This window comes from Siniperca chuatsi, linkage group LG8, assembly GCF_020085105.1.
Source record: "Siniperca chuatsi isolate FFG_IHB_CAS linkage group LG8, ASM2008510v1, whole genome shotgun sequence".
NCBI classification, from domain to species: domain Eukaryota; kingdom Metazoa; phylum Chordata; class Actinopteri; order Centrarchiformes; family Sinipercidae; genus Siniperca; species Siniperca chuatsi.
In genome coordinates, this window is record NC_058049.1 from 25,527,168 (window position 1) to 25,546,298 (window position 19,131).

The 19,131-nt window shown below is 43.6% G+C and overlaps 4 protein-coding genes across 4 annotated transcripts; all 4 read left to right on the forward strand.

Moving 5' to 3' along the window:
* Positions 1-45: 45 nt before the first annotated feature.
* On the forward strand, positions 46-3,446 carry LOC122880605 (ubiquitin carboxyl-terminal hydrolase 37-like). The gene is made up of 9 exons (XM_044205903.1): positions 46-96; positions 200-323; positions 421-572; positions 1,784-1,883; positions 2,020-2,096; positions 2,267-2,375; positions 2,493-2,553; positions 2,990-3,147; positions 3,312-3,446. Exons 1-9 carry the CDS (start codon positions 92-94, stop codon positions 3,315-3,317), a joined length of 792 nt encoding a protein of 263 aa, XP_044061838.1. The 5' UTR covers positions 46-91; the 3' UTR covers positions 3,318-3,446.
* A 3,129-nt stretch (positions 3,447-6,575) lies between these two features.
* On the forward strand, positions 6,576-9,481 carry LOC122880763. Its single transcript, XM_044206189.1, has 2 exons — positions 6,576-8,161; positions 9,096-9,481. Exons 1-2 carry the CDS (start codon positions 7,732-7,734, stop codon positions 9,479-9,481), a joined length of 816 nt encoding a protein of 271 aa, XP_044062124.1. The 5' UTR covers positions 6,576-7,731.
* Positions 9,482-13,642: 4,161 nt separating this feature from the next.
* Positions 13,643-17,271, forward strand: LOC122880764. The gene is made up of 5 exons (XM_044206190.1): positions 13,643-14,547; positions 15,878-15,945; positions 16,709-16,814; positions 16,920-16,981; positions 17,175-17,271. The coding sequence occupies exons 1-5, from the start codon at positions 13,643-13,645 to the stop codon at positions 17,228-17,230; spliced, it is 1,197 nt and encodes a 398-aa protein (XP_044062125.1). The 3' UTR covers positions 17,231-17,271.
* A 165-nt stretch (positions 17,272-17,436) lies between these two features.
* Positions 17,437-18,887, forward strand: LOC122880606 (ubiquitin carboxyl-terminal hydrolase 37-like). Its single transcript, XM_044205905.1, has 5 exons — positions 17,437-17,447; positions 17,532-17,735; positions 18,283-18,339; positions 18,483-18,614; positions 18,726-18,887. Exons 2-5 carry the CDS (start codon positions 17,653-17,655, stop codon positions 18,865-18,867), a joined length of 414 nt encoding a protein of 137 aa, XP_044061840.1. The 5' UTR covers positions 17,437-17,447; positions 17,532-17,652; the 3' UTR covers positions 18,868-18,887.
* Positions 18,888-19,131: the final 244 nt, after the last annotated feature.

The following is a 19,131-nucleotide window of genomic DNA, read 5'->3' on the forward strand; positions in this document are numbered from 1 at the left end:
CCAGCCTCCAGAGCCTGATCACGCTGGCGGACTTCATCAGGACGTCAGCAGCCAGGAGGACGTGTGGAGTTCACTGCCTGAGGCTGAACTGATGAGGTACAGCAGCCACACACACACACACACACACACACACACACACACACACACACACACCAACAGCAGAAACTCACCAGTCCTATTTTTTCTTCACCGTCTGCAGAAGATTCATGGACGTAGTGTGGAGTCACCGCTCCGTCGACTCCTGCCACAAACTCCAGGCCCTCGATATGTTCAAGAGGGCCCTCTCAGTCCAGGCTCCTGAGTTTCGGGACAACTACCAGAAAGTGAGTCATCTGATTTGATAATTCTTGTTGTTTCTCTTCCTTCTGATAGTTTCTTCTCTGTGTAACGGACGCTCTGTATGTCTCTGTGTGTGTTCAGGACGCTCACGAGTTCCTGATGACGGTCCTGGATCAGATGAGGAGTTTGTCCCCTCTGCTGCAGGAGGTCGCCGCCAGCTTAGGAAAAAGCTACAGATGCCCCGTCGAGGACCACCTGGTGTTCAAGATGCAGAACACCAGGACCTGCAAGGGGTAAAAACACATCACACACCGCAGACGATGGCAGGAGAAACATGAACTTTTCCTTATTTATCTTTAAAGGGGCGGTTCAGCAAAAACGAATGCAGTCTAATACAACAGTCCTGCAGTACATTCTAGAGCAGCAGTTCCCAAAGTGGGGGTCGCGAGATGATTTCCAGAAACTTTATTTATTTTTTTATATATTAAAAAAGGTTATAATGATGCAAGTATAAATTTATGATAATTAAAATAAACTGGAAAAACTTAGTTTGATCCGAGTAATTACAACAGTTAAGTGACGGCGTCACAATTTACAGCACAACAACATGCGCTAGCTAGATGCACATTTAGTGTTTTGCTAAACAGCGATCGTCTATTTTGAGATCTAAACTTGATCAAAAATGAAACGGTGGTTATTAACATCAAAAGAGAAAGAGAATTGAGCAGAGATGCCTGCTGATGAGAGAGCGGGATCAGCGAAAAATGCAGAGGGCAGAGAAGAGGATGAGCCGCCAGGACTACCCTCCACCTCTGGAAGGGCAGCCCGCCAAACCCATGGCCCGCAAACGGACCATCCCTCCTCGAAAGCCAGAACATACAGAGAGGAATACATAAACTATGGTTTCACATGCATTATTATAAATCAGGTACAACACCCTCAATGCGCTGGCTTTTCTGAATACAAAGTTATAATTGTTCCAAGGCGCCAGCCAACGCTGTACGCGTGTTACAGACAGCTTGTTCGTATTCTGTCTGTAAGCATTTCACAGTTATGGGATGTATTTGTTTTTGTCCATAATTTGTTAATAAAATAGCCTGTCTTAGAGATTGTGTTCCTTTTTGTTTTAGCTCTGTCAGTCTGTAACACAATCGTAATCGGGTCACAAAGTATTCGACACATACAGTTGAATCGACACCTTTCTAAAACAGTTTCAACAAAAACTGCATGTTATAACATCCGTAAAGGTAGGATTGATAGCAGGACTGTTGTGTTAGACTGCATTAGCTGGGTGTACCTGATAAACTAACTGGGGCAAACGCAGCATGAGTGTATTTTTCACTTATTCCAGTGCTGTTGAAACGCGTGAAATGTGTTTTATGAGCTGATGTTTAGAGACATGGACTAAGTTATAGTTTGCACTGTCCTGATCACCTGAATCCATCTGTGCCTTTGTCATAAGCTGGCTGTAATTTGTTATGTGGACTGTCCCTTTAATGTGCAGCTGTGGAGTCCGGTTTACACAAGTGGAGAACTTCACCATCCTGTCTCTCAACCTGGTGCCGGGAGATTCAGTCCAGGAACTGCTCCAGGAGTCCCTGATGGTAAAATACACCTGTCCTCCTTCAGTGACATCGTCACAAAAACAAACACTCACACACACTTCAGTCACACACATGTGCACACTGTCTGTTATCCATCACCTAACTGACAGCGTGTTGTCTCTGTGCTGGTTTTCAGGAGACGGACTTGGAATTCAGGTGTGACTGCGGTGCCAACACATCCAGCCAGCAGTCCACCTTTGCGACCCTGCCCAAGTGAGTGACATCACATCCAACACTGGGGACCTGAAAGGACTATACCAGAGCGTGATAGTCACCTAGTCTTTATAAATTACTCAAACTTTATAAAGTCATTTATAAAGCAAAAATGGCAGCAATCTTTCGGAACCAGCTCATGTTTTCTTCTTTTTATTTCCTGTCCACAGAGTGCTGATACTGCATCTGAAGCGTTTTCGCTACACTCCGCTCCTGCAGCTGGAGAAGCTGAGCGACCCAGTTGACCTCTTCAGGGAGCTGCTGGTGACCTCCAGCCAGGTAAGAAATACCTCACCTGAGGTCAAATACAAAGTATAGATTCGGTCTGTGTGTGCTGGTGTGTGTGTGTGTGTGTGTGTGTGTGTGGAGCTAACTGTTAACTGTGCTCCTTCTCAGGCTGATGGTTGGTACAGTCTGGTGAGTGTCATCAGCCATCTAGGCACCGAAGGGAACAGAGGTAAGATAATCACCTTCTGTAGTCCTCCATCAGGTTCTCAGACACATCGTACACACATGGCTGTCCATCAGAGGCAGATACATCTATTGACAGTTACTCTCCTTATTATAACGGAGCAGCTTTGAATGAAATTGTTGAGTTTTTTGTTATTATTTGTACTGAAACTGACCAGTTGAGTGATGCGATGAGCACTTATTGCTCATTGCTATGGCCCTGAGGGTATTATACTTTTTTTTTCTCACTGGCTGCGTTCATTATTGTTGTTAATGTAAAAGTAAAACATTACATGTTGTGTAAAAGATTCTGTTATCGTGGGAGAGAGGGGAACATTATAAAAAGTGTCATATTGTTGATATTTGTTGAGTTCCAAATCGGTTAACCTTCACAACCTCCACTTGTTGAGACACCTAATCCAACGGTGTTTGTTTCCTGTTAGGACACTACGTGAGTAACGGGGTGCACCCAGATGCAGAGCTGGATGACCCCGATGACCGCTGGCTCAACTACAACGATTCAAATGTCACAGAGACAACCGGGGCGTCCGTCTGCAGTCTGCGTCAGCAAACCGCCTACATCCTTTTCTACCAAAGACGGGTAAGAGGACGACGCTGTCACGTCCTGAAGTCAAACCGACTCTGATGTTGTTTGAATTTAACGGTTTACCCAGACAGTGAGCCCACAGACATTTTCTTGTTCAGAACAAGGTTGGTGAAATCCACCGACTCTGTACTGACTGACTGTTTTGCGTCTACTCTCAGATGTAGAGCAGTCTGGCGATGGGGGAACATGATCGATCCCAGGTGAGCGGCCACGGGAACGTCACAGGTAAGTGTGTTGTTTCCATCTCTGTTGTCTTCTTGCAGGTGGCGAAGGGGCGATGGTGGAGGTTCAGGACAGTCTACCAGCTCGTGTCGTGGCCTGGAGCAGCAGGAGTTCCCCAGCCCTCAGGAGGAGGGGCGCGTTCAGAGAGCCAGGTTCCTCCCGAGGTTTCTTCCTGTTAGAGGGAGTTTTTCCTCGCCGCCGTCGCCTCTCAATGTGGACCAGGCAGAATCACAACTCGTCTCCAACGTCCTCAACTGGACAGAAAGTCATCACTTTTATTGTCATCTGGAGATGAGTTGGTCTGTATTAACTTGGCTTGCTCTCTGGGAAAGACTGTGAATAAAAACATACTTGAATTAAGAATGTTTTCTGTGTATTTTATTTGCTTTCACTTTCATTTGAAGTCTTTATGGTTGAAATGGGGCTCAGCGAACAATAAGTTTCATCATTTTCTCCCATAACAATTGAGGTCCCATATTTGAACACTTACAGTTATACGGTGTCTATACTGTTTATGTGCCTATTAAACACTTCTGTAATGGTGCTGATTTGATGTTCCCCCGCTTTTCTGAGGGCCTCTTTCTGTCCCTGCCATACAAGGTCAGATTTTGCTGCAATGTGGAAGTAAGCGCCCGCTGCTCATCAGTGGACGAGAGCAGGGCGGTAAAATTAGCGAGGCTGGCAGAGAATACCGGTAACGGTAGACGGCATTGCCGTCCAAAGATAAAATATTTAAACTTTTTGCCATCCTCCGCGACAGAACTTATAACTGGATGTTTAAGGGGCATGCAATGCTGGAGAAATCCACTACCACATTAAGTAGCTCCCTCACATAAGGAGAAAACACGGCAATCTTGACAACGAGAAGCTAATAATTTTAAATTGGTAAACAAGGGATACACCAAGTGCAGTTATCCTTTCGCTAGCCATGTTGGAAATGAACGAATGACCTTGTGTTTTGGAGGGAATTTATGTTTCACGCTTCAGCCGATGTTTACCTTTGTGGACATTATGACCATCGGCTGCCCACCGAGGTGGAGAATGTGTGCTGCAGGGAGATACTGCAGGTAACGTTAAAATGATTATCTGGTTTATATAACTGCTTCCACGTAAATAGTAAAATTGGGGTCCATAGTGGGTGAGAGTGCATGAAATAAAGGTGTGCTCAAAAACACTTGGCATCATCTTTCTCCCTTTGTCATATGTCATTTAGCGCTCTATATAATGCTTTATGTAGGTCAGAAGATGACGTGATCAGCTTCCTGACGTACCACAGTGCATGGTGCATGACAAAGTACGTTTTAATTTTGCTGGTGATTCACATTTTGTATGGAAAAAAAAAGATCTGCAGCTGTAGGACGTTATCCCACTCATGCAATCCAGGGCTCAACGGGGTTGAGGTCAGGAGAGACAGCAAGCCAAGGCACAGCAGGAAACCGCTTCAACCCCATTTAGCACCTGTGGGTGGCCTGGGCTGCAGTATCAGGAGACATGACCCTGAACCTACTGATGGCTTCACCAGGCCCTTCTGGGATAACATGTCACAGCTGCAGATCTCCCCCGTCCCCACCAACATGTTACTCTGCTAGTCTATGTTTCACTTTTTTCATCCATCTTGCATCTCTCACCCATTTACTGCATGTCTCACGCTTTACATAAAAGCGTGTCTCCATCTTCTCACCGCTGTCCCCTGTCTCCTATATAGCTACTACAAAACACAGCTGATTTTAGAACACTGATTATTAATGCAATCTAGTGTTATTTCAAAAGGTGGATTTGCCATTTACCTTTTCATTTACCTGGACAACATGGCTGGAAAATGTTTTGGTTTCTGAAAGGTAGAACATTAACTTACAGAAACAGAAACATTAACTTATTATTACTTGACAATACAAATATAAATACAGAATGTTTGCTTTACAACTGCAATGTTAATATATGGTCCATAGACATATGATTTGGGAATAACTATTTCGAGTGCTCAGTCAAACTATTACTTCATATCTATGTATGTTACCAAAAAGTTAAAGTATCGAGAGAATATGAAGCTATATTTAACATTTGGATACCTACAAACTTTATATTTTACCTGTAACATTACAGATAGCACAACCACACATGACAAACTGTGTGCAAAGGTGAATTATCGGCCATTCTAACCAAAAATGGAAAGGAAATAATAAAACTTTGCATTTCACTAAGCTCTACTTCTGAAGTGATTCTTCAGAGTGTCCTTGGAAAGATTAGATTCAGTTAGCTACCGTGAGCAACACTTCACAAGCTACCATGACCAGATGTCAGTTGGCCTACATTCTCAAATGAATTGCAGTTATTGTCGTTCGTTCGTTGGCATACGAAGCTTATCTTCGGTTATTAGATTTGTTGTTAAAGTTAGCAAGTTGGGAGCGTATTAGTACACTTGATTACATTGAACGGTAGCTAGCTCAACTAGATAACATGGCAAGCTTCTAGCAAGGTTGCTCCTTGGTTAATTCAGCCATTGCACACTTTGTTTGTTAGACAGTGAATCAGTGACGGGTGATAAGATAAGTGTTACAGGTACCGTCTGCACCACGTAAACAGCTTATATGCTCTCTCTGGAAACAGGAGAAATAAACAGGACGAACTCTGCGTCCGTTTTCCATATCGCTCAGCAGAAAGAGGAGAGAGCATTTATTAGACATGCACAATTTAAATCCTCCTCTGTTACAAACACTCTATGTTCACTATGAAATAAACACAACTTCAAAATAAAATACAATTTGTCTTTTTTTCATCTTTCAGCAAATGCTGAGTTATAAGTTTTGTGTGATTAAATAAATCAAAGTGACAATAATCAAAGTTACCTTGTAAGTTTCTCTTTTCACCTCAAAATAAAACATATCTTATGTTATCACTTACATATGGTTCCTAAATGCATTTTCCATTTCCCGCTAAAGTCCTTTTTACTCTTCCCAAAATGCATGAGCAGACAGATTTTTAACCTATTTTTAACCATTTTAAAATATATCACATTTGTTTTTAACATTAGCTTTTAACATCTTACACAATATCATACATTTCAAAAGTATTAAGACTTTACAAAAATGTCCAAGGAGCTAAAAATAAAACTCTGTCCGGACGTGACTTTGGTAGCAACAAGTGCGTTAACAGGCGCGAAAATGCGGGTACTGCTATATGTACATATATGTCCACATATTCATAACACAGCCTTATTAGCGGACATTAAGACATTCAGCAAAATGTCAACATATTACACTTCAGGTACTTAGCTTAATTTACTATTCCACCAACCTGGAAACAGGAGAAATAAATGAGACAGGGCAAACTCTGCGTCCGTTTTTCATCTCGCTCAGCAGAAAGAGGAAAACCGCAAAGCAGACAAAACTGACGTAAAGCCCTGTGGAGCACAATAAGCGCCACACTGCCCCCTGCTGGCGAACGCCACAATTACTCCTGACCTCTATTTAACATATTTTAGTGCATGGATGGTGGAACCAGGTTAATTACCCCTGAACAAATATTCAAAAACATTACAGAAACTACCACAAATGTGATAACACTTTAGTGGGCATCACATAAGCAACCTAAATGTGAATGACCACAGTAAAAAGAGAGTATAACTGCAGATAGATAATTACTTAACATATTTTTCTGACTGTATGGTCTTGCTGGATGTGGGAGAGACGTTGCGTTGTGGTCCACTGCAAAGGCCTTCCACATTGCCCGGTTAGGGCTGCCCATGTTGGTGGTGACGTTAACCGCATGAAGCCCTATGGAAGCTGCTTTGTCAATAATGTTGAGGATGATTGGCTTGTACTTTGCCCCATTAGTGGAACTGCCACTGTAGTGGTAAGCCACTACTTGAAGAGTTTCGTTGCAAAACGCGATAAACGCCATTTTTTGACATTTGGATTTTATTATTGGAAATCACTGTTCAGATGTACCTTAATCTATGTGTGAATTGCTGCCATTAATAAGATTTAAAAATGTACATTTTAAGCCTACTACAAAATGTATTTTTTCACAAAACGCGATATCCGCCAGCCCAGTTTCTTTACAAAGTGCGATATAACGGTTAGGCTATAGAACGTTCAGGATGCTGCGCGAGCTCAGGATGTCACGCGAGGAGAGAGTCACCGCCGGTGAAGTGCTCCGAGTTTGCTCAATGATTTAACGATAATATCAAAAAAAAAAACCATATATTTTTAAAAAGAGGATTCAATAGGCTAACTAAAAAACGTTTACTATTTTATTGTTTATACTGTATGCGAGCTGTCAGTCACGTAGGCTACGTCACTGATCAACAGCTGTCTGTCAGTCAGAGAATCAAAGCTTCAGAGTCAAGCTAACGTTATGGATTTGGATGACGGATTGGAGCCGGTCATTCCAGCTGCTGTTGGGAGAAAGAGGAAGGCATCTATAGAAAATCATCAAAGGGGGGAGACCAAACGGGCAAGGCATTCAGGGGAGGGAAAACATCCAAAGATTAATTGTGGTCATCGTGCGACTGCGAGTAGGCCTAATGTTGGTCTGTGTCATGCCGACAAACTGTCAGATGAAGATGTAGCCTTCAACTTCACAAAAATGTATAAAAACGCTACAAAAGTGGACCAGGATAAAATACTCCTGCGTCTGTCAACAATAAACAAATGCAGCAGGGTACGAGTCTCCGCTGATGTCAAGAAGAAAGCCAGGGAGGTTACAGTGAAATACTGCCTTTTGTCCTGCGCTCCTCCCCATCACAAGATACCTGTCTGCAAGGCTACATTTCTAAGTGTCCTTGGTAAGTTTATTTTTTAAATAATTTCTTACATGTAGCTGAGTAGCCTATCTGAAGATTTATTTATGCGGTTGCACCTATTATTTATAGCCTAAAACCTCACGTTAATTCTTGTTGTTGTTGATTTATTATAAGGGATCATAGAGGGCACAGGTTATGGAGAAAAATAAACGGTTCTGTTTTTTCACAACAACCAATAAACTCTATAAGCTATTTTTATTATTATTATTATTACAGTGAAATAATTAATTAAATATGACGGGGCGAGGCGAGCTTGTGTCGCGGATTTGGTGCAACAGAGACAAGAACTGTGACACGCGGCTCCGCCCGCTCTGATCATACAGGTTTGGTTTTCAGCAGCGGTGTGGAAGGAGCCTCCACTCTTTCTGTAACAAGCTACAAGTCGTTTATCTAACTAACTTAATCTTACTTATCTAAATTGTAACTAATCACAAATAGTCCAAAGCTGTTTAAGGATAGTTGAAACGATAAACATCCTGTAGTTTGTTTGCTCTGACAGCTCAGCTAGCCAGGCAGCGCAACGGTGTTTTTTTTTTTTTTTTTAATACCCACTGTCCCTATGTGAAGCACAAGCACACAGACATCCGTACGTTGTTATCCGACCTTTTCATTCAGGGACTGCCCTGGATTACTGGCACACGCCATAGTCACATTTTGTTTATTATGGCATTATGTTTTTGAATATTATGAATATTTACGATTAATTGATTAATTATTGTTAATTTTCCCACTGATGATCCAAAAGATTTATTCAAATGCCCATCCTTAACCCAGGTGCTATAAACATAGTCTAAGATGGCCTGTTCAATCTTGGGTAGAAGCCAGAGGTGTAGCCTTTTATTCAATTAATTTATGATTTTCAGGTTCCAGAAAAAAACACAGACAACCGTATTAATACCTTTTCTGTACTCCACAGGTGTTAGTAAAGACAGAGTCTCCAGAGTGGTGAAATACTTCAGTCAACATGGTGAAGCCAGACCAGAGTGCAGGGGTGGAACCAGAAATGTTGATGAGAAGATGGAGAACAGGCAGGCAGTAGTTCAGCATGTGTCCTCATTCATGTGCAAGGCCAGCCACTACGCTCGTCGTGGTGCACCTGGACGGAAGTACCTCCCAAGTGACATGTCAGTAACCAAAATGCACCGGCTGTTCCAGGAGCAGAACCACAGGGACATCAGCTACTCCCTGTATTACAATGTTTTCTGCACCTCATTCAACTTGGGATTTGGGCATCCAGCAAAGGACTGCTGTGCCACCTGTATGAGCTCGAGACTCCGTGATGAAAGATCCTCACCTTACTGAGGAAGAGAGGAAGGCAGAGATCGTGTCTGTCATGCTCCACCGACGCAGAGCCCGGGTGTTCTACACATTGCTAAATGCAGTGGAGGACACAGTTACTGTCTGCTTTGACATGATGCAGAACCCTCTCTGCCCAAGTCTCCCATTGGCCAGACCTACTACTCTAGGCAGCTTTACATGTATGTGTTTGGTGTTGTGGTCCACCATGGAGAGAGGAGTCTGCAGGCACTGAGTGACTGTCATCTCTACGTGTGGCTTGAAAATCAAAATAGAAAAGACAGCAACATGACCGCCTCTGCCCTGGACCACTGCCTGAGAACCAGTCTAGCCGAAGATGTCCAACAGGCTGGCCATTTGAGGCTCTTCAGCGATTCCTGCTATGGACAGAACAAGAACAGTACAATGGTGGGAATGCTGTCCAGCCTACGAAGCACTATCTTTAAAGATGTGAAAATGGAGTGCTTCTTCCCTGTCCGTGGCCATAGTTTTCTCCCTGTTGACAGAGTTTTTGGAAGAATTGAGCAGGATATTCGTAAGCAGGACACCATCCTCCTGCCAGACAAATACACCAACATCCTGAAGAAGCATGGCTCTGTGTATGTGTACGGGAAGGACTGGGAGAGCTTTGACCACAAAGCTGCAGCCAAGGCTCTCATACAGTCCACGCGGTCTTACAAGATCAGCGAAGCCCGGGTGCTGGAGATCGATGGCAAAGGGTTGGGGATGAGAACCACCTTCAGCGGTCCCACCTACCAGCACACTCTCCTGAAGAGAGGCAACAACTGGGGCCAGTATAAAGCAGATCCCCTGCCCATGATGACCACAGTGAAGGCTGTGAAGAAGAAGGACATCATCAGCCTGCTTAAAGCCATTGGTGCCCCAGCAAACGTCGAGGCCTTCTACAATCACGCTTTGGCTGTGACCAGTGATGTCCACAGGGGGAAAGAGTAGACTAAAAGGCACACACTGGCATCTGAAGCCCATGTGACACTCAAGAAAATACACACACACACACACACACACACAAACAAAACATTGATTCACTAGCTTTTCTTAATGGTATTACAGTAGTAGAATATAGCCTAAGGTTGATATATAGCGTTTTGCAAAAAAAAAAAAAAAAAAAATGTTATGTTGTGTATGTTCTGGCCAAAACTAACTCAGAATCTTATTATTATTAATCAATCTTTGTATATACTATTCCATATATTTATGATGTATTGTTTTTTTAACCGATTTAAGATGTTTGACAATGTTAAGATAAATATGTTGCATTTTGGCATGGTTTTTTACTTATTTATGAACTATTTATGGACATAAAATTAAATAAAAAATATCCTGGATTTTAAGAATATTGTGTCCCTGGCCTTCACTGAGCTCAAGTAATAGTTTAATGTACAAAAAATTGTGAATGAACTTGACTGTTGATAAATAATAATGTAAAATAACCAACATTTCTCAAAATGGATATATCTCGTTTTGCAACGAAACTCTTCACTTGCTTTCATTGTGCCGTGTTTCCTGCCAACATGAAAACACACGCATGCATTGCGGTTCCCGTGTGGCCGGGTAACGCCATGTCCCCATAAAGCTTCCTGGTTCCCAGGTGAGGCTCCACGCTCGGTGTGATTGCCATTTTTAACTGTGGTGTTTCCCCATCTCATGCCCTTCTTACTCTTCATACCGATCTCTTTAATGTCTGAAAAAAATGTCTTTTCCTTGACTATAATTTTTTTTTCTGTAGGACAGCGTTAATGTTTTTCTGCCGTTTCAGGGCTCCCTCTGCCCGTCTTGTCTGATCTTTCCGTATTTCTAACTCCTCCCTCAGGTTTTTCGCACTGGCTCCTGGCTCACGTGGCCCCTGCACACTGGTTCATAGCTCATTAGCTCCTGGTACGTCCCTGGTACGTCCCTCTCAATCTCCACAGTCTTCACCTTCCTTGTCCTCTCTTCCCTCACTTTTCCTTCTCTCACTTTCCTCACTTCCCCCCTCAATCTCTGAAAAGATGACATCGCATTGTTAGTGTTACAGGGTGGACATGTAGGCTTGTCAATGAAATTAGAAATTTGTATTAAATTATGAATTCACATTATTCATACTGAAGTTCATTTTAGGACAATACGTGTGCACAGCACATATACAACTATGGTTAGAACAGCAGGTTGCTTTTGCTGACTTGGGCTAACCATTTTTTTCTCCTGACTCTCTTACAACCAGGTTGATTGTGTGCGTGAGTTAGCCGTTAGCCTGCACACTACAGCTAAAACACTATTGGTACCTAAAACTGTCAAGACCGCCCAAATGGTGAAGTCCTTACTCTTCAACACAACTGCTTACAAAACTTTGTCCTGAACACAAGTTTGTTTCCACTGTCTTCCCCCACAGACAGCTCAGCCGAGACACTGCTAGTGATGCACTCACAATATCTAGTCCACTTGGCCCGAGACTTACAATGTTACAAACCAACTAAAATAGTAGGCGACCAAAGTGTTTGCTTTGGAGTTACATTACAGTTACAGCACTAGTTCAGTTGCAAACGAACTAATGTTATAACGTGCACATAGCTAGCACGCCATGTTCTCGCACACACACATGTACACAGGGCTAGCTTGCGGCACCACAGCAGCTAACCGTTAGCAAAACCGAAATGATCAACTCCGTTAGTAATCTATGTTTATACTCATTGTTTCAGTGCTTGGGGAAGGATCCCAAAACATTGGAATGGACCTTTTCTTCAATATTAATTTGGATAGTACTCCAGCATCGTGTAGCCCCTGATTCTGTATGCACTCGTGTGTAAAATGTGCTGTAGGCTACACACCCGAAACTCCGGACAGGACGAGGCACGTATCCAAACATAAAATCAGTCCACGTGTCTGCAACATCTTCCTTTTAACACTAGAACGGCCACGACAGTCATTTTGACCGTTTTGAAATTCATATGTGCAATAACTTTGTTGAATACAAAAATACAATCCTGCTGGTACGTGACTTTTCCTAAAAGTGTCTGTATTTTTATTTACAATGGGTTTCATATAAATTACACAAAAGGGAAAGAAAATATGATAATTTGTACCTATTTCAGCCATACACGGTCATATTGACTGCACTGAATTTCGCGCTATTCTATTGTTCTATTTTTCACGCGCTTTGTTATACAAATAGGAACTATTGTCAAAGAAACGTCGCTAGCGGTCTCGAGTGCTATTAGCATATGCTAATTTGCTGACAAATACAAATTATTAGACTAAATTGGCTATCAGTACAATAATTTAAGAAATTGAGTAATTGCCTAGGTTGGAGTTTATAAGGAGCCTTTAGAAAATGTCTGAAATGAATGAAAGAATGAAGAGAAAGATGACCGCTGCCATGGCCCTGGAGATGCTTCAGAACTTGGACAGCGATGACTCTGATGCAGGGGATCTATCGGAGGTGGAAAGTGACGGCGACCTTTCCTTTGTGCAAGAAAACACTTCATCCTCATCAGAGAGTGATTCAGAGTCCATACCGAGGAAAAAGAGGCGGCTACTTTCGTCGGAGACTAGGGATCCAGATGTTCCGTTCACGGCTGACATTCCAGGTGAGCTGCTCTGCGCTCCGCTATGCACCGCTGTCCTGTCTTGTGCTGCCCTGCGCCTGGGCTATTCGCTAGTTATTATTATCATTATGCTATTATTATTATTAGGTTATTATTGTTGTCCTAGGCCTTCCCGAACCAGTACCTGCTCTTGAGCCAACTGGAGTGCTCAACCCGCCTTTGGAGTCATCTCGGCCGGAGGCCGCTGTGGAAAAGGGGAAGGATGGGACGGTGTGGACGGTCCTTCAGTCAACTGAACTTCCAGGAAGAAGGCAGAGCCAAAATGTCCTGACTGAAGCTGCTGGCCCCACAGCGCACGCAAAGCGCAACATCGGAGATGCGCAACATCGGAGATGTGCTCACTGCCTTCTTGTGTGTGTTTGATGATGGCATGCTGAAACACATCAGGGACTGCACTGTGGCTGAGGCACATCAGCACCGTGGTGACAGCTCATGGGACCTGACAGTGGCTGAACTGAAGGCCTTCATAGCGCTGCTATATATCCGTGGAGCACAGGGAGCAAAAAATATGGAGTTGGGCAGCCTTTGGTCAGAAAAATGGGGCTTCCCGTTTTTCAAGGAAACCATGGCCAGAAATCGCTTCAGGGAGATAATGAAACTCTTGCGGTTCGACAAAAAAGAGACCCGACGCGTGCGTCTGCAGGATGACAAGTTTGCCCTGGTATCGCACATTTGGAACAAGTTAGTTCAGAACAGCGTAGCCTGCTACAAGCCCGGTGCCAACATAACCATTGATGAGCAGCTGTTCCCCCCCAAGGCCCTGTGCACATTTATCCAGTACAAGGGAAATAAGCCTGATAAATTTGCAATAAAATTTTGGCTGGCTGAGGATGTCAACTCAAAATACATGCTGAACCGGGCTCCATATCTACTACATATTATTACTACAGATAATTTCTTCGCTTCTCTCAAACTGGCCACCACTTTACAGGCCAAGAAGACCAGCCTGGTTGGCACCCTGGGAAAACGGCGTGAGTTGCCCCCTCCGCAAAAAGAGCAAGCAGAGCTGTTCAGCAACAAGGTGCTAAAATGTGCAGATGCGACGCTCACCATCTACCAGGGAAAGCCGAGGAAGAATGTGTGCATTCTGAGCTCCGTGCACACAAGCGTGGGCATTACCGATGGGCCGAAGGCAAAGCCGGAGTCGGTCACATATTATAATAACACCAAATATGGCGTGGACGTCCTGGATCAGATGGCAAAGGCATACTCAGTGAAAGGCGGTACACGCAGATGGCCAGTGGCTGTCTTCTATAACATCCTCGACCTGACTGGAATCAATGCCCACATCCTCTTCAAGGAGTGCACCAGCAGCAAGATAGCCCGGAGGAAGTTCATGCAGCAACTGGCAGAGGAGCTGAGAGCTGAGAGTTCATGGAGGGAAAGGGGGCAGCATGGCAGTTGGCACAAGGTCCCAGTCAGCAGCAGAAGCAACCACCACAGCAGACACCAAAACGGAAGCAGTGCCAGGTTCGGCAAACAAAATAAAACGCCGACACCTGCTGCAAATGCAGCAGACCCGTGTGTGGAAATTGTGCACGGAGAACAGAGGCCACTTGCGTTGACTCTGAAGCTTAAATAGCCAAGCACGCTATTGATGTAATTAGTTAATATAAAATTAGTAGCCTAATTCTTTTATGGTTCTAAACTTCGTTCGTGGCTCTTATTTTAACGTTAGATCTGCTCGTTTCCAGGTTTTCCGATTATTTTCGGTGTTATAAATGTTAAAACAAATTTTTTCGGAATCAAATAGATCCTTTTAATTGTTATTATCTTGTTCTGAGTTATGGTGAATAAATACGGAAAAATACTGGCACTTCTAGTGTTAAAAGATTTTTTTAATTCACTGCAGCCAGGAATAATACAATTCTCATGGGCGTTTTTCGACATGGCTACACACTCCCCAGTTTGCACTTGTCTCAATGGCTCACCTGGGAAGAAGGCAGTGAGGGGGCGGGGTTCTGCATTTACTACCAACGACTACTGGTTATCCCGTTTCCAAATAGAAACCGGATCAAATTCTTGCTGGCTTGTAAAGCTGGGAGGCCATCTTGTCGTGGGGGGAGCAGGGGAAATGGCAGTATTAAACAACTTCATATTTTCATAGCTTTTATTTTTCACCTCCTAGTTTATAAAACAAAATATGTGGCTCATTGATGTGTTTGTAATAGTTTCTGGACAACAATGGAGCGCTATGGCTCAGAGGAATTAGCCATATCAGGCTTTGGAAACTCGAACGTACTTGTTAGTAGGATCAGCTGTTGGTTTGGGTGTTTTAATGGAATCTGTTAACAATAAGAAGAACACCACCAGCCTTATCCATTCAAAGATAAACATATTGTGCACCAGCCTACTTTTAGAGGCCTGCTGAAATTCTTGAAGCCTTTTATGTGTAATTAAGAATTCTATTCTATTCTGTTGACTATAGAATTGATGTGTGTCATAGAGCCTCACATACTAGAACTTTCACGATATCACAGCAGCTCCAGACTCCTGAGAGTTTTCATTTGAGATTCAGAAACACTTGAAACAAGTTGCTCAACAGTTGACTCAAGTTTTAGCTATGAAAAGATCTGCAAACATGTTTATACCGCCTTGCTTTCGATTTAAAGGTTTGTTTCACAGTTTCTACACTGTTTATGGGAAGTTATAAATCAGGAATATTAGTGTTTCTCTGACTTTGCTCAACAAGAGTGTTGTAGATACTGTTGTCTCTGAAGTCAGCTTATATCTGCTATGATGGCACATTATTTTTTACAATTTACAATTAAACGTGTTTATTTTTCTTTATCATCCACAGAAAAATCAACACACGACTGAAAAAGTTGTGGAGAATAGGAGCAGACCGCGCTCCACCTCTAGTGGAAGGTAAGAAAAGCTCCTCGTGAAGACAGTAAAGCGAATAACTAGGAAAATAGAAACACTTCCATAATGTAATGCAATTTGTAGTGGTTTTTATATTAGACTAGGGTATACCGGAAGTTGTTTAAGATATTTTGTTCACGTAATTTACAAATATGAAGGAGCAAAAACATCAGAAGCACCTAACAACATGATGTAAGCCAAACAACAGTAACAGCAGCCTCAAAAATGACAAAGGATTTATTACTGGACTATTATGTTGCATTGCAAAGGTCAGAGATCTAATAAGAGAACAGAAAAAACAGAGACCTGCAATTTGCTTATTAGGACTTTAGTCTTGATTTGGACTTAAAACCAGCTCTGGTTACACTCCCCACTTTGCCAGTTTATTATTAAATTCAAATGACTGCAGTCTAAGACCTGGGTCACAACTTTATGAGGATGTATTATACTGTTTTTAATATCTAGTATATCCTTAGTTATTAAATTGGATGGACACAAATTTACATTAAATTAAATTAAATATTGATTGATCTGACTATTGCTTTTTCAATATATCTATTCATTCTAGTCTATAAAGTGTCGAAAAATGCCCACTGCAATTTCCCGCAGCCCAAGATGACATCTTCAGATGTCTAAAAAATATATATTATTTGTCAATATTTTTAACATGTTGCGTTTACTCTAAAGAGTGATGAATACCTTCGAACAAACCCTTTCAATGAAGTCTGACTCGTTCCACACCGACTGTGTTTGTGTTTATCACCAGAGTCGCCGTCTCAGACGCTCCTGCCGCCAAGACCTCTACGGAAAACCGTAAAGGGAGGACTCTTTGGTGGTACAGACTGTTCGGTTCAACAGTGGTATGTTCCACGGGAAGTGACAGGGCTTCACTTTAAACTGATTTGAATTCTTTGTAGGGTTTACATTTAGACTCTGGACACAAAAGATGATTGTAATGTTTGTTTTTTACTCTACAGAATAAAAAAAGGAGTCCAAAAGCACCCGTGGGAGATGGACAGCGCGCCGGCCCACTGCAGAGGTAAGGGAGTCCCACCCCTCCTACCGACAGGGCCCACAGTGTCAGCAGAAGCAGCCTCACTGTGAACCAAAGGCCTTCTCCTGGCAGTATTAGTGAAAATATCGCAGACTGCGGAGGGATTCGCTTCAGGTGAGTCCTCCACAGTTTAAACTAAGTGAACAGTAATATAATCAGCTGTGTTTGTGTCTCTCAGCAAAGCCGCCTCCTCACATGGCCCAGCCACTATTACAACAACAGCTGGAAGTCTAAAAACGGGAAGAGTCGCTGGAGGTGCAGAGTCTTTGACTGCTGCGGAGTGAGTTTCACTGCTTCACATTAACTACACGTTTGCCAGTCTGCACCTCAGTAAAGTGCGTCCCTGTAATATTGACCGCTGAGACATTCCTCCAACAGAGAAAACGTCGAGTCGCTCCAGCCGCAGACGCCGAGGGACGGCAGAGGACCCTCGCTCGCCGCCTCACAGGAGGTAACAAGACTCATTTCACATCGCTGACGTGTGAAAGTCAAGCAAAAATACAGAATGCAGAATGTTTCTCTCTCCATGTTGCAGCCCCGTCAAAGCTACAGACAGGACTCTGTGTGCTGCAGATGATGTTGATGAGGTGGTTGAGTTCAAAGCTCCCACTGACGATGAGGAGGAAGCAGCAGAGAAGGGAGCAAAAAAGAAGAAAATGGACAAGCTGCCCATTCTTATGGCTTTAATGTTGCAGACCGTGTGCAAGACACTGGCCAAGCAGGGCTCGTCCTGCAAAAGGTGAGTCCACAAACACAAGTTCATTTTCATCACCACAAAAATAGAGTTGGGCTGGGTATTGAAGCTTTTTGGTACCAACTGAAATGTGGCAGCAGCAGAATCCAAGGCTGCCACTGAATGTCTGATCAGATTCGTAATGTTTGTTTACTTTGATCGGACAAATCATCGTTTTCAGACTACGATTCATGATTCATTTGCGTATAGGTGCACGTTTGGGCAACATTTAGCACTGAACTCACTCACTCAGTCAGACTCACCTGTGTCCACATACCGTGGAGGATCTTGTTTGTTTGCTGCCTCTGCTTTAATAGCCAAACAAATGCGAGTGAATGCGTGTTTCCGTCCACTACTGTTATGCAAATATTAGGAGCAGGGCTGCAGCTAGCTTGCGCGATATTTCGGCTTTTTCTGAATTTTTTTACGCGCAAATTGAAAATGTGCGTAAAACCAGGCATGTACCAGCCTCACAGCTTCATGTTTGCCATTTTATTGGCCGTGTGTGTCTGACCGTGCCTCTCTCTTCCTGTACTCTCAAAACGCGTCACAGCACCGTGACGCAGGCCATCGGCTCCCAGAGCCTCGGAGGTCAGCAGGACTGGCTTGGGTGAGTAAATCTGCATAAAAACACACCGACTCGAGAAACAAAGTTGTTGATTTATTTGTTTAAGAGAAATCGAGCCCCTGCTTTGTCACCGAGGAGTTTTCTGATGTTGCTGTGTGTTCTGACGTGTTGTGTTTGCGTGTCAGGTTTCCAAACCCGGCCCAGATGTGCTACATGAACTCCAGCCTCCAGAGCCTGATCACGCTGGCGGACTTCATCAGGGACGTCAGCAGCCAGGAGGACGTGTGGAGTTCACTGCCTGAGGCTGAACTGATGAGGTACAGCAGCCACACACACACACACACACACACACACACACACACACACACACACACACACACACCAACAGCAGAAACTCACCAGTCCTATTTTTTCTTCACCGTCTGCAGAAGATTCATGGACGTAGTGTGGAGTCACCGCTCCGTCGACTCCTGCCACAAACTCCAGGCCCTCGATATGTTCAAGAGGGCCCTCTCAGTCCAGGCTCCTGAGTTTCGGGACAACTACCAGAAAGTGAGTCATCTGATTTGATAATTCTTGTTGTTTCTCTTCCTTCTGATAGTTTCTTCTCTGTGTAACGGACGCTCTGTATGTCTCTGTGTGTGTTCAGGACGCCACGAGTTCCTGATGACGGTCCTGGATCAGATGAGGAGTTTGTCCCCTCTGCTGCAGGAGGTCGCCGCCAGCTTAGGAAAAAGCTACAGATGCCCCGTCGAGGACCACCTGGTGTTCAAGATGCAGAACACCAGGACCTGCAAGGGGTAAAAACATCACACACAGCAGATGATGGCAGGA